Source organism: Mustela putorius, unplaced genomic scaffold (genome assembly GCF_011764305.1).
Source record: "Mustela putorius furo isolate JIRA1106 unplaced genomic scaffold, ASM1176430v1.1 tig00003834_pilon_pilon_pilon, whole genome shotgun sequence".
In the NCBI taxonomy this organism is placed as follows: Eukaryota; Metazoa; Chordata; class Mammalia; order Carnivora; family Mustelidae; genus Mustela; species Mustela putorius.
The window spans coordinates 27,360,496-27,377,594 of NW_025421987.1; the positions used below are offsets into that span (position 1 = coordinate 27,360,496).

Genomic DNA, 17,099 nt, shown 5'->3' on the forward strand with positions numbered 1-17,099 from the left:
GCTCTGCCTCACCTTGCTTTCACCTGTCCTGCTCTAGAGAGAAAGGGTTGCCAGCATGTGGCCTTTGAGAATCATTTGAGGATTTCATTTTATTTATTTTTTTATTTATATATTTTTTAAGATTTTATTTATTTATTTGAGAGAGAGAGATAGAGAGAGAAAGAGAGAGAGCACAAACAGAGGGAGGGTCAGAGGGAGAAGCATACTTCTTGCCAAGCAGGGAGCCCAAAGCTGAACCAAATTCTGGGACTCCAGGATCATGACCTGAGCCCAAAGCAGTCACTTAACAAACTGAGCCACCCAGCCACCCTCATTTGAGAATTGATAAATGCCAGCTGTGCCAACCTCCAGCCACATGGGAGCTGCTTACAGGAAGAACCACATTGCCTTTCCAGGTACTAAGAACCATTTTTGTTAGAGCTGTTGCTACAGTTCCAAAGATTTTTGAATGGCTTGTTCTCCATCCTTATGAGTCCTGCTATTTAGTGCACATTTTGCAGAATGGTAAGTTTTTCAGACACATCTCTTTAGCAGAAACACCTACAAGTTGCTGTGTTGATTGCTTTGGAATTTCATTATTTCAATTTTTAGTTCCTTTGCTGTGATGATTTGTTTTTAAACAATTTTTGACAAAGACAAATGGAAAATAGCCCATTCTTCACATGAACAGCATGAAGTTTCTCTTTGAACTCTAACTTGAGGATCTACCAATGTTCTATTAAGATGATGACAAGACTATATGTACAGTATGTGCTGCCAAAAAACGAGGAAATAATTTAGCTGCAGGGTCCAATTCTTCTTAGACCTATAATTATGCTCTTGCATAATCTGCAATCCAAAAATGCATCAGGACTGGACTCTTGAGCAAGTAGCTGCCTCTCTGTAAGTAGGGTTTTTAGGAGCATCAGGAAAATACTCCTGCCTAAAATGTCTATGCTGAAGGCTCTAAATTGCCAATGAGAAGTTGGCACTATGCATCCTTTCCCTGTGTCTTCTTATAAAAGTGTAAGGGAACATGTGCTACTGGGATCCACTGAGAAAGGAAATACTGTGATAATTTCCAAGTTACAGCGTTTAGCCAACTGCAACACAATTTTAATCAAACTATTTCATGTACAGTGTTCAAAACGGTGCAGTAACCCTTCCTCGCCATCCTAGTTTTGCTCTTATGCCTTGTCCCTGCCGGCTCTCTTTTCTGTGCAGATTTTGCTGACTCCCATTCCTGTTGCAAGCCTTCACCACCATTTCCTTCCACAGCCCTTGTCCTCGCTTCACGGAGTCAGTATTTTCTGTGTGTTTACTGTATGCCAGGAAGTAAGCATTATTTACCTCCTGCCTTAGAAGAAATGTGGCATTTTATTTTCCTGATTTTTAAGATAGCCTGTCCCTGAAGAACAGGTTGCACTATATCCTGAGCTGGGGAACTAGTTAAGGGAATTCACTTCTACCACGGACAATGTGGCTGAGTAGCCAGTGGGGAAATTCTACGGGGAGAGGATGCTTTTATGGTAAACAGCAATGAACTGAAGACCGAGTCAGCGGAGTTTAGTCCTGGTTAGGGAAAGCCTGTGCTTACCTAGAAATAACCAGAACGGTAGTAACCATACGGGATGGGGGACTTCCTATTCACTCTGCATTATACTAACTTTCTTCTCATACTATCTTGAAAATTAGCTTTAATATATGTAGTGTTAACACTATTCATGTAGGCTCTTCTTCACAGTCTTGTCTATTTGATATTTTTGTGGTGTCAGAATATTCACTACAGATTTATTTTCAGGTCCTAAGATAAAAAAGCTGGGGCCATTTGGGGCATGGCAAGGGTTGCTCAAAATCAGACTTCAATGGTTTAAGAGCCAAACCACATGAGAAGAACTTGGGCCTGTTACACTGTGGTTTTAATTCATTTTTAGGATGTTCTAATGAAAATTATGAAACATATTGATTTAATCTAATGTCCTACTTGCAAAAGTCTTCATATTTCTGGTCATTTAGGGAAGAGTCAGAATACACCTTTGATAATATTACTGGCCTAGATATAAATTTTTCAAGTTTCTGCTTAAGACAACAATTGCTAAGAACAGAAGGACACCAGATATATTAATTGTACACATTAAGGTATGGGTGGGGACCACATGGCATTGCTCCCTATTCACCCCACTCATCTGGTAACTGTTACACTTTAAAAATTGACACCACTTCTCTTTTTGCCAATAATAGGCATGCCTTTAAAAAGATGGGTGGATCTCTGATGGAAAAAAATGGAAGGGTGAAAACAGATGTCATATATTATGGGAACACTTTTTCTAAGGAGACTGGAATTAAATAATTAAACTTTTATTTTAAAATTTCTGTTAAATGCTAAGTACTTCAAAAACAGATTGTTTAGGGGTACCTGGGTGGTTCAGTTGGTTGAACACCCGCCTTCCGCTCAGGTCATGATCCCAGGGTCCTGGGATTGAGCCCCACATTGGGCTCCCTGCTTAGTGGGGAGACTGTTTCTCCCTCTTCCTCTGCTGCTCCCTCTTGCTCATGCTCTCTTACTCTTTCTCAAATAAATAAATAAATAAAATCTTTTAAAAAATGATTGTTTAGCTAGTGAACTGATAAGATAAATACGTTTTTAAAAAATATAGACATAACGTATTAAAATTAGGTCCTTTCAGCCATTGTTCTAGATTGAATCATTTTATATATATATATGATATTACATTATGTACTGATTATATAAATATAAAATAAAACCTAATAGTAAACATTAGGTTTCACCTCCATAAAGAGTGTTCTAGAGTCTCATGAGTGAAACAGCAAAATTACGATAAATGTGTTTTTTCTTTCACAAGATCACGGATCTCAAGTAATACAATTTATATAGAAAGAATCACTGTTTTGTTTATGCACCTTGTCCCTATTTTTCTGAGGTATAGGTAGGTAGGGATGATACTTAAAGTGCTCGACATGTGGTAGAACAAAGGCACCAACCAATCAGAAGAGACCTCTGCTACACTTCCCAGCACAAGCGCACCGCCGCTTGCCACTAGAACACATGGTTAGATACAAGAATTACTTATTTAATGTGACCAGATGCTTAAGATCAGACTTCTTTAACATCTGCATTTTTAACATAAATAGCTATCATCTAAAAATAGATAGCCTAAAGTTCAAATAGTTTATACCTTTTCAAATATCTCTGTTTAGAAGATGCTAAGGTGTTTTTTTTTTTTTTAAAGATTTTATTTATTTATTTGACAGAGATCACAAGTAAGCAGAGAGGCAGGCGGGTGGACTGGGGGGGTGGGGGAGAGGCAGGCTCCCTGCTGAACAGAGAGCCAATGCAGGGCTCAATCCCACAACCCAGGGATCATGACCTGAGTGGAAGACAGAGGCTTTAACCCACTGAGCCACCCAGGTGCCCCAGAAGATGCTAAGTTTTTGTTGCATGGAAATTTTAGGTGTAAGCATGTACAGGTGAATGAAAACATTTCTCAATGTATCTTTTGCTTAAAACTTTAAAAGTAACTTTATTTCATAGCTCTTAAAATATTGCTTTTAAAAGCAATCTCAGAGATGTCTGTCTGAATATTTGGATTGATATTGACTTTATTTGGATTAAAATATACCTCTAAAATATCAAACCTGTTTTCAGAATCAATTCTAAGTGGCCATGTAAGATGCTCAAGGCTATCTCAACTGGTTCCTTTCCAACTTCCTGTGTTCCAGAGCTACCCAAGAGCACAGATGGCTTTTCAGAAGGTGACAATGAAGAAAGTCTCACAGAGAAGACTTAAAATAGCTTTTCAATGAATTTGGGCTTTCCTCTGGAAATAGCTAAGAGTTGCAAACCACAGCTTGTCACAGCTGGCTGGAGTTGGGGAGTACTCTGCCTCATAGCTTGAAGGGATAAAATATCTGGCTTTGGGTCATAGATGCAGAAAGTTTCCTCCTGGACCTTCTAATCATGGCTATTTGTGATATGAAAAAGAAATTAAGTTCCTTGGGAGTAAACATCAAGCATCTTTCCCAATTTTGCTGAGTAACTCTCACTAGATGAAATATTCTGCCACAAGATGTTATTGGAATATGATTGCTGATAAAAAGGAATGAAAGAAATGACATCATTGAGTCACATGTAAGACAAAGCAGGCCAGCCAAGAGGGTGGGAGATAAGATATGTCTCCTAGGTAACCGTTTACAACACGACTGAGGATTGTTCTAGAAGAGAAAAAAAAGCAAATCTATTCCCTGTGATTGGATTTAAGACAGACAAAGCCAAAGTGACCTTAATAAGGAATGACACAAGTCAATACTTAGTACTGGCCAAATGATTGTTCACAAAAAAAAAACTTCGGAGCTTAACCAATCTATAGCCTTACTAACTGCAAGACAGCAAAATAAAACTCATATAGAGTTTAATTATCATAAAATCAAACCACTTATAAAACTAAAATCAAAATAAGGAAATATTTGTCTGCTCTCTGGATAGGCAAGAGCTTTCCAAAGTATAATGCAATTGAAAATATGACAATGGAAAAGACAAATAATTTGATTAAACAAATTATAAGACTTGCCTTTTTCAAAAATTCCCATAAACAAAATTGGTAACAAATGTGAGAATAATGTTCCTAGTTGATATCACAGAGTTGATGTTCTTTAATTGATAGCCTTTAAACTATACAATAAAACATTTGAGACTCCTAATAAAGAAATTTTAGAACTAAACTATTCAATAAAACCCATAAGACTCCCAAAAGGTCATTAAATGGAAAATACAAATGGCTAATAAGCAAGTGAAGAAAGTAGTGCTATTTTAGAAATCTGAGAAATAGACATTTTAAAAACCATTTTACTATTACATTCGCTGAAAATTTAGTGATGGAAATATAGAACATTGATAATCGGGGCACTATAGCAAGATAACTCTAATACATTGGTAGCAAGATTCTGAAGTGGCACAACCTTTCCAGAAAGAAATTTGATCATATATAATAGGAAGTTTTCAAAATGTTAATGCCTCCTCTACCTGCTTAGGACATAATGGCCTTCCCATTATAATTCGGCATGTGACTTAAAATGCAAACATCTCTGTGAGGATTGTAACAATGGTTTACATTTATAACAGGTAGTACATACCTGGTGTGGTGCTTCCCGAGAAGAGATTTGGACAAGTGGGGGAAAAGAGGGAACAAGGGACTGAGTTTCTGTAGTGAGGGGAGGGGGCTCTAGACCGAGGGGATTGTCAAGCACATAAGATGTGCAGGTATTTACTGAACTCAAGAGAGGCTAGGCACAGTAAAAATAACTTAAGCCAGTTGCTTCACTGTTTTGGAAAGATTGGCTTTTTTAAGTAGGAAGTGAGAGAATAGAGAGAAGAGGACCGAGGCCAGAAATGAATAATACCGAGGTAAACAGAGCGAGGCCAGAAATGAATAATACCGAGGTAAACAGAGCATGTCCACGTTCACTCTGGCAACGTGTTATTCTAAAAAACAACCCACTGCCCAGAAGATAATGAATATAACCTCAAAACACCTGGGCTATGGAAATACCTGGGTAACTACATCTACATTGAATACCAGTATTTTAGACCTTTAAACATATTAGATTATCTGGTCTCCTACTTCCACCTCCGTTTTCGGAAAAGAAGCAAATGCTGAAAGCATTACAGACTTTACAGGAAGCCCCCCGAGCCCTTCAGTTAATCCCGATTCAGCACTTCCTAACAGACCCACTGATTTCCTGATAAAAACAAAATAAAACAACAACAATAAAAGGAGAGGGGGGGTTGGGAGAAGGGAGTGGGGTTATGGACATTGGGGAGGGTATGTGCTTTGGTGAGTGCTGTGAAGTGTGTAAACCTGGCAATTCACAGATCTGTACCCCTGGGGATAAAAATATATGTTTATAAAAAATAAAAAATTAAAAAAAAATAAATAAAATTAGCCAAGGAAAAATAAATAAATAAATAAATAGATGAATAAATAAAAAGTTTCTCTTGAAAAAAAACCAAAACAAACAAACAAACAAAAAATAACCATTCCTGAGAATAATCTGGTACCTACCACTGTGTGGACTTGGTCATAGGTGCTTTGGATCTTCCCATTTACTTTTTTACCTGACAAAAAACAAGGGGAAAATAACATTATTTTCATTCTTTGTGCTCCTAAATTAATTCCTCCTATTCACTATGAAGAACTGGAACTCCTCTTCTAAGTCCAGCAAGTTCATCGTATTTTTTGTTTGCTCTCATTTCAAACACTGAGTCCAAAGCAGTTTGAATGAAGGGATCACAGGAAGAGAGCCAAGGTACCCCGAAGTCTTTTTATGTTCACTTCTATTGGCCCTGCTTTCAATTCTGAACACCTGCACACATTACTGCTGTTTTCACTCAGTTGGTGCTCATAGATCTGAGACTGAATTAAAATACTACAATGGCCAAAAAACTGTTATCAATGGAAGCATCAAACATCAGCTTATCTTTGATTATTTGTTTAAAAAAATTCATTAACATAAAAGATTCTGAAATACCAATACTCAAATTCTGTTCACTTTTGTATTTTTTTAAGTACTAGAGGATGGCAACTAACTCATCTCATACTTAAGAATAAAATAATTAAAAATTCAGTACTTAGGAAAAAAAAAGGGGGGGTAAAAATGACAGCTCACTGAAGCAGTTCCAGGTACTTACTGCCAACAACAGTCTTGTGATTGAAAATCTTACTCCAAATTCCACCTTCTCCATTGTCTTTCACTCCGAATTCATAAACTGTGTTGGGTTTTAGATTTTCCACGATTGTTTCGGTGGCGGGACAGAGTTGGAAAACCCATTTTTTTTCCTTATCTTTTTCTCTATAGCGAATTGTATAGTATCTGTTGAATAACCAAAATACGACACTTGAAATTCACAGGGATGCTATTTCAACTTTCTTTTTCTTTTTTTTTTAGAGAGATTTTATTTATTTATTAGAGAGAGAGAGAGAGATCACAAGTAGGTGGAGAGGCAGGCAGAGAGAGGAGGGGAGGCAGGCTCCCTGCTGAGCAGAGAGCCTGATGCAGGGCTCAATCCCAGGACCCTGAGATCATGATCTGAGCTGAAGGCAGAGGCTTAACCCACTGAGCTACCCAGGCACCCCGCTCTTTCAAGTTTCTTAATACATCACAGACTCCCATCTATTTCAAGGACTGTGTTTAATACTGACTTCTGTTTTTATTTATTTTTTAGAAATTACAGAGAACATGAAAAAAATTGCTCAGTGTGTACTTGTTTTTAATTTCTAATTCCAAGTTGGAGAGCATGCAGCAGTGTACTTACAGATAGAATTCAGAACTGTCAGTTGTTATTTACTACTTTGCAAAAGGAAAGTTGGAAAATGCTGGATGTTCATTTTTTTTCCAATTATGCATTATGTATAGACATAATTTTCCAAGTGTGTCATACTGTATTCTTTCAGCTATATGAGGTTAAGCCTAGAACTGTATGGGTTTATGCCACAGAATGTCCATCAAAGTAGTATCATTCAATTTTGTGAAAGGGGAACCTAAAACTCTAAGATGCATCAAGGATGGCCCTTTAAGGGTAAAATTTTCTTATCATCATAAAAATAGAATCAGGAACAAAGCCAAGCTAAGGGTACAATGAAAAAAAAATGCAAATTTAAGATCATGGTCACGTATATGCTTAGGGCTTCAAAATATTCAGTCATACCTATGGTAAAGTAATGAAAATCCTCACCACTTTTTTTGCACTTTTATCACACGTGAGGTTTTATATATAGTATCTCATTTAAATGTCCTAAAGTCATCTTAAGTGGTAGAAGTTATTAATCCCATCTTACAAATGTGAAAATAGAGATTCAGAAAGATCACTTAATTTGCCCATAGTTACCCACCTAGTGACTTTAACCAGTGGCAGAACCAGAATACAAACACTCCTCGACTCTGCTCTAAACAGCCTCACAAAGAGGGCAGCAGATCAAGACAGGAGATTTTCTGCACACGGTAACAAGAATGAATGAGCTAGAGCTATGTGTATCAATATCAACAGATTTTACAAATAAAATAATGAATGAAAATAGCAAATTACAAGATGATACATATAGTCTCATATGACTTACACAAATACTGAAACGCTCACAAAAAAAAAAAAAACAAACCCAAACAAACAAACAAAAACTATGCTACCATGTGTGATTCCTGGCAGTGTAAAAGGACAACAAATATTGCAAGGATCCAACATTTGTATTAGAGCTTTAGTTCCCAGTGAGATAAGTGAGATTAGAAGTGGAGCCAACAGGTAGATTTCATCTGCTTCTTACTTGTAAATAAACGTTTTCAGTACATAAAATTATACCTGTAGAGTATGATGTGGAAACATAGGTGTTTGATGTACTATTTTAGGTTCTTCTATTTTAAATTCTCTCTCAAAAATTTAGTACCTCTCCCCCACTCCCCACTGTAGCATAAGTTAATGGGCAAAGGTTCAGGCTAGTTGCTTTTATTTAAAGCCTTAAGAAGTCACTCATACACTGGTGCTAAAAAACATTTACTGTGCTGACTCTTAATTGTCGATATTACACAAACACAATTGCCCAGAATCTCTGAAAACAAAGGCCAGGACAGGCTACATAATTTATGAGGCTCACTCCAAAATGAAAACATGGGACCCCTTGTTCAAAAATGATTAAGGATTTCAAGACAAAGACAGTAGAGCATTAAACCAAGCATGTGCCCTTTTAAGTAGGGGACCCTGTGCAAATGCACACATTGAACGTCTGTGAAGTCAGGAGGGGCCATATTGTTTAACAAATACAGCGAAGGGGTCATTTTCTATGTTTCTGTACATTTGTACCTTGAACGTATTTGTATATTCAGCCTATTTTCCTACTCGTTACAACCTACTGAAATGCTTAGAGTTGTTCATTATCTTCCTTCCAGTAAAACTACTGTCAGGGCTCCAGTCCCTGATTTCAAAGGAGCAAAAGCCAGAATGAGTGAAGGAGACTGTTCAGCCAAAATATAAACTGCTACTGGGAACAAACAGTATAGAATAGTAATCCCCTGTGGCCTGTGAGTTGAAACATCAACACAGAAGTATGAAACATTTATTGACAAGTATACTGCTTGGAATTTTTTACTGTTTTTTTTTCTTGCCTTGGATATTACATGATGTTAGAGAAGTGCAGAGAAGCTGCAATCAGACCAGATGGGCTACAGCAATTATGCAATTCTACTTTGGATAATTGTCTCAACAGATTTTACAAATAAAATAATGAATGAAAATTTCTCATGTAATGGGGGAGGCATAGCTAACATAATGACCAAAGGCCAGATTCCAGGGTTACCTATAGCCTGATTTTACATCAGCTTTCTAGGAATGAAATGGTATAAAAAAGCTTTACAAACTTAACCACATGTTAAAAAAAAAATCCATCCTGCAAATTTTTTTACCTGGCTCACAAAGCATTTGAAATACCCTCTCTGATACCAAGTTTGTCAGGCAAAATAAACATACAGACAGCTAACCTTTCTCTTCTGCTTCAGAGAGGTTATCTTTGTTAACAGCGATTTAATTGATAACTGTATAATACAGGCAAGTTCTAAGTGTTAAAAGAGTCAGTAAGACTATTTGGTGTAAAGTAATGAGTTACATTTCCTTGATTTTAAAGCTAGATTTAGGCCTTATGATAATAAACAAAGCTGAAACCTAGTATACAGAAGGTACTCCATAAATATTTGTGGAATGAATAGAACAGACACTTAGGTGCTCATGGGGTCATTCTAAAATTAGAATATAATTACTCTAAATGGCCAATAACTCCATCACCAAAAAACACTGATCTAAGCAACCAAGTTTACAGTGATCTTTTTCAATGTGTCATTGTGTAAGATTTCACTTACCAAACTCAACATTCCTCGACAATCAGAGCAACCTGAAGGAAAGTACAATAAATGTCTACACTGAACATTTGCAGAGGGCTTAAGATTTTAAAATGTGTTTCAGTTTATTCATACAATAAACTCTGAAGGGAGAATAAGAATTATTATAGGAGAAAAAGAGAGATGATAAGTGTCTAAGTTCTGGTAATCAATGGCAGTGCCAGGCAAATGGCTGTTTTCTGACTCCTAAGCTAATACCTTTACTATCGCACTATCTTTCTAGTATGGTGCTTGGCAAAAGGAGATGGAAAAAAAGATAGGTAAAATGACCCGGAAAGGAAAAGGACAATCCTAATTCCTTTTAACATTATGTAAGTTTTATTATTTCATTGTGTATTTACCGTAACATAGAGTCACAGACTTCCCATTATTGTCTAAAGACACTGAAGATTAAACGCTGATCCTGCCCTTTTCTGTTGATGATTAAATTTGGACACAAGTGCAACAATCTAGTAAAGATACAGGTAGCAGTCAGTGAAGGTTATCAGATCAGACCTCTGGAAAGCCTGCCTCTAGCAACTTGGACTTTAAGAACAAAAACATCTCACGTCCTAAGTGGTAAGGAACTGTTGGAGGTAGTGTTCTGTTCAAGTACCATTATCTCTGCTTATGTCCCTGATAGTATGAATATTGACAATAATGGTTATTGTAGCTAAATAAAATCCATAGCCCCTCGACATGTGGAGAAGGCAAGTAGTGGCTTGGTTTGGACATTTATCAGCTGCAAACCAGTAGCCTGCTCTCATGGGAGTCTTTGCCCACTTATTCATCACTTTTCTCCCTCAAAAGGAGATTAGACAATCTTTGAGGTCCTTTTTGTTCCTAAAAGATGTCTTTAGCTGCATATTAGGCATCTTATTCCAATAAAACACAGAGACAGAACACAGGATAGAAACCCCATAAACAAAATTTATGAAATAACTGGGAGTGACTTACCAAGAGCAAAAATTGAGTAATGTGAAGATAATTTTAGTCATTTCACAAACTAGCCTGGCTTGATACACGTGCTTGGCTATCATTTGCACTTTCTATGCTTTTTTTCAGCAATGTTTTTGTTTCTCTGTAATTAACTACCATTATATTTCGTAAAACACCTATTCTGCACTTTTTTTTTTCTCTCTTCGTATTAAAGGACACTTACTGACATCCCCTTTGTCAATATTTTTGCTTCTTGCCTTACGGAGACTGTGATTATTGATATAAATTCTGCCCTCACACTATTCTTCTCAAAGTGTCTCTCCCCATCACTCCCTCCCTGCCACCCTACTCCCTCTGATTCCAGAGTTCTCCCTCTGCCAACACATAAGCATCTTGGTAATTTTATACCATTTCCTTATTCCATTCGCTCACTCTCTGTGCTAAACAACTCTTTAAATATTTTTTACTCTAACAAAAAATAAAACAAATATTCCCTTTCTATCCCTGCTTTCTTTCAACACAAAATCTGGACTGAAAACCAAGCAGTCCAGATTTAAAACTAATGGTAGGAGCATGACTCCTATATTCTTGGAGATAGACAGTTTGAGAGATTCTATGATTTCTTTCACTAGGCAGTGGGGAGCTGGTGGATATTCTTCAGCTGGTGAATGAAGTTGAGCAGTGACAAAGGAGGCTAGACTTACCAGCCATGGAAGAATTAGAGGAAAATTGGAGGGAGGCATCTCAATGCTGTAGTCCAGATAGGAGAGAACAAAGGAATGAATCATGGAAGAAACAAAAGGAAAATAGATCAAAGTTATATCTTTACAAAAGAACTGATGAGACTAGATTCCTTATGGGATATGGATGTTAAGAAAATTGTAAATACAAATGAAAACTGAATTTCTAAACTTGGAGGAAATTAAAGTAATGAAAAGGAGTTCTTTTGGTATTATAGAAGATATGAATCTAGTTGGAGTCTGAGGTACTAACCACCATTATTTGGCTCCTCTAATGGAGAGAATTCCATCAACTAAAAATATGGTTTTAGAAACTTAGGAAATAAGTCAAGGTCAGATGTCAGCACTGGAAGTCATTTACACCTTGTCACTCCCACCACTCTCAGGACAAAAGCAACATTAGCACTTCTGGTGACCTTGTAGAAGTGCAGAATCTCTGGCTCTTCCTCAGAATCTGCATTGCAAAGGTCTTTTACATGATTTGTGTGCACAAAGATTGAGAAGCACTGTTCTACTTGGAAGTGATAGTTAAAGACAGCACAGATGAGATAAGGGAGAAACAAAGATGAGAGATCCAAGGATAAAACTCTATTCCATTTGCAGAGGTAGGATAACAAATTAGCACAAGAGAGGAGGAAAAGGCTAAGAGGATAATCTAAATAAAAACATCAAAAAGGAGTGCCTGGTTGGTTCAGTAGGTTAAGTGTCTGACTCAATATCAGCTCAAGTTTGGGCTCCACACTGGGCTCCACACTGGGCATGGAGCCTACTTAAATATATATACATATGTCAAAAGAGGAAGATTGCTACCAATTCCACAGAGAGGTTTAAAAGGTAAGAACTGAGAAAACTCTTCTGGATTTAGCAATTAATTTATCATTTGTGGCCACAAAGAGATATTTCAGTGGGGTGTTGGTAAGGGAAGGGAAGCCACTGAAAGGGAATAAAGACTATGGGGGTGGGGTATGGAAACTGGGAACAAGAGAGCAGACCAGTCTGAGAAGTTCTGGAATTACGAGACTGAAAAATTGCTTGGAAGAGAAAATAAGATCAACAGATATTGTTTTGGGGTAGGGAAATCTTGAACATGTTTGAAAGCAGGAGGCAGGACCCCAGTGGCAGTGAGGGCGCCATTGTGAGAGTACAGATTTACAAAGCATGGATGGGATGGGGTGATGATCACTGCCTAAGGTCAGAAGTGGGTTCCTTGGAAAGAAGAGAAGGCAGAGGGATCTGGGGTGAAGAAAGAATGAGCTGATGGTGGATAATCTTAATTTCCTTGGCACTGCAGAAGCCAAGATGGACCGGTGAAGGCAAGAAGCCAGGAAAAGTAGCCTGGATGTGATTCCCAGGAACCAGGATAAGGTGACAAGGGTCTGAATTAGAATCACTGGCATGGACATGGAGAAATAGAAGACATTGATGTGAGTGCTTCCCAAAGAGAGAACCCAGAAAACCTAGGGGATCATTAGCTATAGGAGAGGACAAATAAAAAATGAATCAAGTTTCAAGTTAGAATGAATGGAAGATTAATGTAGTTTGGAAAGTACTAAGAAAGGATAACCAGGCGTTGGGACCAATCAAATGAAAATGTACAGACATAAAAATATTCGTTTCTTAAAAACTAGGGGGTGGGGGAACAAAGAGAAAGGCAAGGGCCTGCTCTGGACCAGCTGAAAAGTGGGGCCTAAAAAATGTGAAAATGATTTTTAACAAATCAGAAAGCTTTAATAAGTTGGCAAACTGTGAATACTAAGGCAATCTTGAACACTTTAACAAGCTGGAAACATGGAAAGGAAAAAATAAGCTATTAATGAGGAAATAAATTCTGGTTAAAAACATGTTTTAGTTTTCACTTGGGCCAATTTGGAAAGCTTTCTTTGGACCTTAGATATATTGAGGACAAATGTGTACATTCTTCCATTTGCAGTCTATTAAGAATAAAAACTATAATTAAGCACATCTACTTTCCAATGCAAATCCAGAAAAGGATTTAAGAAATTGGATACCAGTATGGACCCTGTACAAACAGGAATAGAGCCACGCGTCATGATGGATACGTGATACTCTATTAATACTCCCAAACTTAAAACAAAATGAAGTGCAGCAGTTTACATAGGACTTGGATACAGAAAGCCCAAAATCAACGTATAAAGAAAATTATTTCCAATAAATTATTTGTATTGCATAGTATATATGGGGTTTTATGAATCAATGGGAAGTGATTGTTTTTTTGCTGATTGTTTTGTTTTGTTTTTAGAATCAGAGCTTTTACATCGGTTGCCAATATAGAATCCATTGGATTACAATGATATCAATTGCTGTTTCTGTAGCAAGCCAAGGGCGTTCAAATTCCAATGATTTTTTTAAAAAGGTACTCCTGAAGAAAAACTTCAGCGTCTTAATCTTCCAGTTTTCAAGAAGTGATCATTCCCTATAGCTACTATTCCTTATTCTAACCTACTGGTTTAGTTGAAATTCTAAAACAAACCAAAAAAACAACCTACCATCATGTAGGGGTAGACATCTCCAAATCTGCTTCTAATTACATTGATTTAGACTCCTGGTGGATTTATTTGGGTGTTTATAATGTGAACAGTAGTTCCAGAACTTTTAAATAAGGGCTACTATTTTTTTTTTTTTCTGAGATTCCAGCAAGACTTTAAATGTCAGTTCTTTATTAACAGTATTAACTAGGAAGAAGGGAACCATGTGTAAATGAAATCCACAAGTACACCAAGTGCTTTTTTTTCAGGCATCACCACTGAATTCTTCCCTTTTACTTATGTCCTAAGAGTCTACTATTTCTGTCAAGGGTACCTTGCTTGTCCCACTCATTCAGGTTTGAAAATCTATAAGCATCTCGATATACTATTATTGAAGCTTTTAAGAAAACTTTATTCTAAGTAGAATTATGATTTTGACTAGTGTGATTTGATGGAGCAAAGCCAGGGTATGTGAGCAAGGGGGTGAGGGAGAGGTGCATGCCTAGTTTGAGTAACTTGGGTCTTCTAATCAACGGCCTTGTTAATATCCTAGCTTTACCAGATCATCTGCTCCTCTCCTTCTCCCTATTATCTCCCTATGCTACCAAACTACGACAACATCTCTCAATTAGAATAAGTGTCAGATAAGTGCTTTCATGAAGGGGTAGGACCAAGTGAAATTGAAGGAAAAGTTTGAGGATGGGAAGAAATCCTGTCCAAAGCTTTCTCTATGAATTTGTACATCACCAAGCTTCATGAATTTATCAAGCAAATTAGTATTAAAATCAGCTGCATTTTGCTGCAAGAGCACCAAATTTCCTTTCTTCCTTCCCACTCCCCTTTGGTCTTTTCAAATTAGAGACTAAAGAAAATGAAAAGGAATAAGAAAGCAATCCATAAATGTTTTCTCAGTCCTGGCATTCTGGACCAATCCAGTGAAGCTGGAATTATCACAAAACAACATGTTCTTTTAAGAGTTCATTTTCCAAACAAAATAAGTTATGGACTTAGTGGTGGGTGATAAAGGAACAGTTCAGATACTTTGAAACATCTCAAGCTTATTTTTCCAAAAAAAAAAAAAAATTGGTTTTGGCAATATCTTCTACATGGCTTTTTCCAATAATTTCTTCCTTCAGAACTATGAACATGTGAAGGAAAATCCATTACTGTTCTTAGTCTAGATTTCCTAATCAAAGTCATATGAAAGGTACTCCTGAGAACTTACAAACATTTTTAAAGAAGGTCCTTCTTTCTAATTCAATTTAGACAAAAATAAAATACCACACAAGAGAGATCAAGACAAAAAAATGTATGAGAAAGTGCTCAGTATTGTCAGTACAAGAGAAGTGTCTATTAAAACTCCCACAAGACGCTGCTATGCTAGAACAGTGAAAATGCAAAATACTCATAGTATGGAATGCTGGTGAGGATGGGGAACAGTCTGAACTCCCATAATGCCTATGGGAGTGTAAATGGAAGTCAGGCAAAAAGACAAAATTAAGTATACATTTGCCCTGTGAAGCAGTGATTCCACTCCTAGATATTTATCTAAGAGACATTAAAAGCTATATCCACAATATCTTATACAAAAACGCTTATAAAGTCTAAATTCACAATAACCCCCCCAAAAGACATAATTAGGTATCCACTGACAAGAGAGTAGATAATAAATGCTGGAATATTCACATAATGGAATACTACTCAAGAATTAAAAAAAGGAATTAACTATTAATATCTGCAATGTCATAAATAGAAACTCAATGCAAACACATGGACACATAAAAACTAACATACTGTATGATTCTATTTACATGTAATTATAGATTAGGCAGCCTAATCTACAGGGATGGAACCCAAATCAATGGTTGCTTCTCGAAGAAGGCTCTGTCTGGAGGGATGACAGTGTTCTTTTTCCTGTTGGAGCACAAGATACATAATTATGCATCTTTTTTTGTAACTGATCAAGCTGGGCATTGTACTGGATTTCAATTATACCTCAATAATATATTTTTTATTTAGAAAGGAAATAAAACTTTAACAATTTAAAAATCACCTTGAGTCTTTTTAAAATTGAAAAAAAAATGAAATGCCTTGGTTAAAGCTTGAGAATTTGAAATGCTTGTCAGATGCAGTTATGAATTCTAAAAATAACATAAGGGCACCTGGGTGGCTCAGTGGGTTAAGCCTCTGCCTTCGGCTCAGGTTCAAGTCATGATCTCAGGGTCCTGGGATGGAGCCCTGCATCAGGCTCTCTGCTCAGCAGGGAGCCTGCTTCCCCCTCTCTCTGCCTGCCTCTCTGCCTACTTGTGATCTCTGTCTGTCAAATAAATAAATAAACCTTAAAATAAGTAAAGATAACATAGTAAATATTTATTATAAAAAACCACTTTATTTCCCAGCTTCAGCAGGTTGTACACTGCCTAGCATATAGACCGTGCCGAATATATGCCCTGGGTGGATGAATGGCCATCATTTAAAAATATACTTAGATTTTTCCTTTTTTGTCCTGCAAACCTGTACTTTTCCTCTGTCTGCATCTCATCCTTTGTGTATCTTTCCAGGTTTCTAAACCAGTGATTCTCAAACTTCTGGGCTTCAGAACCTTCCAGAGGGCTTGTGAAGCCACAGATTCTTGGGCCTCACCTTCAGAGTTTCTCCTGCATTAGATCTGGGGAGGCTTTGAGAAACGAACCCAACTGACTTTGATGCTGCTTGGTTTGGGGCCACCCTTTGAGGATTACTGCTTCTAGCACTTCTTCAACTGTCACATCAAAGTTCCATTCCTTTCCAACCAAAGGTCAGCGTTTCTTACTTTTAACCACCTTCTTAACAGCCTCGGGCCTCCTCCTCTGAGATTTTATTACTCTTCTCACAGGTTCTTCCCAGTTGCTATTGGGCTCATTCTCTCCTGTACTTTCTTCTTTGGGAAGAAAAAATGCTTGCATGTGTTTTCTGTTCAGGTAGGTGATGAGTCCTTCAAGGGTGGGGACGCTCACTTAGTATCTTCCTTCCTCTCATACCC

The 17,099-nt window shown here is 37.2% G+C and overlaps 1 protein-coding gene across 42 annotated transcripts in view; it reads right to left on the reverse strand.

Annotated features, from left to right (window-relative positions):
- The window catches only part of LOC101691019 (ABI family member 3 binding protein), a 248,767-nt gene that overhangs the window by 139,195 nt on the left and 92,473 nt on the right, over nucleotides 1–17,099 (reverse strand). For all 42 annotated transcript variants that reach the window (XM_013045552.2, XM_013045541.2, XM_013045542.2 and 39 more), the window contains exons 5-6: nucleotides 6,686–6,867; nucleotides 6,060–6,112 (exon numbers count right to left, since the gene is read on the reverse strand). In XM_013045552.2, coding sequence (XP_012901006.1) covers nucleotides 6,060–6,112; nucleotides 6,686–6,867 — 235 coding nt within the window. The remainder of the gene's footprint in view (nucleotides 1–6,059; nucleotides 6,113–6,685; nucleotides 6,868–17,099) is intronic.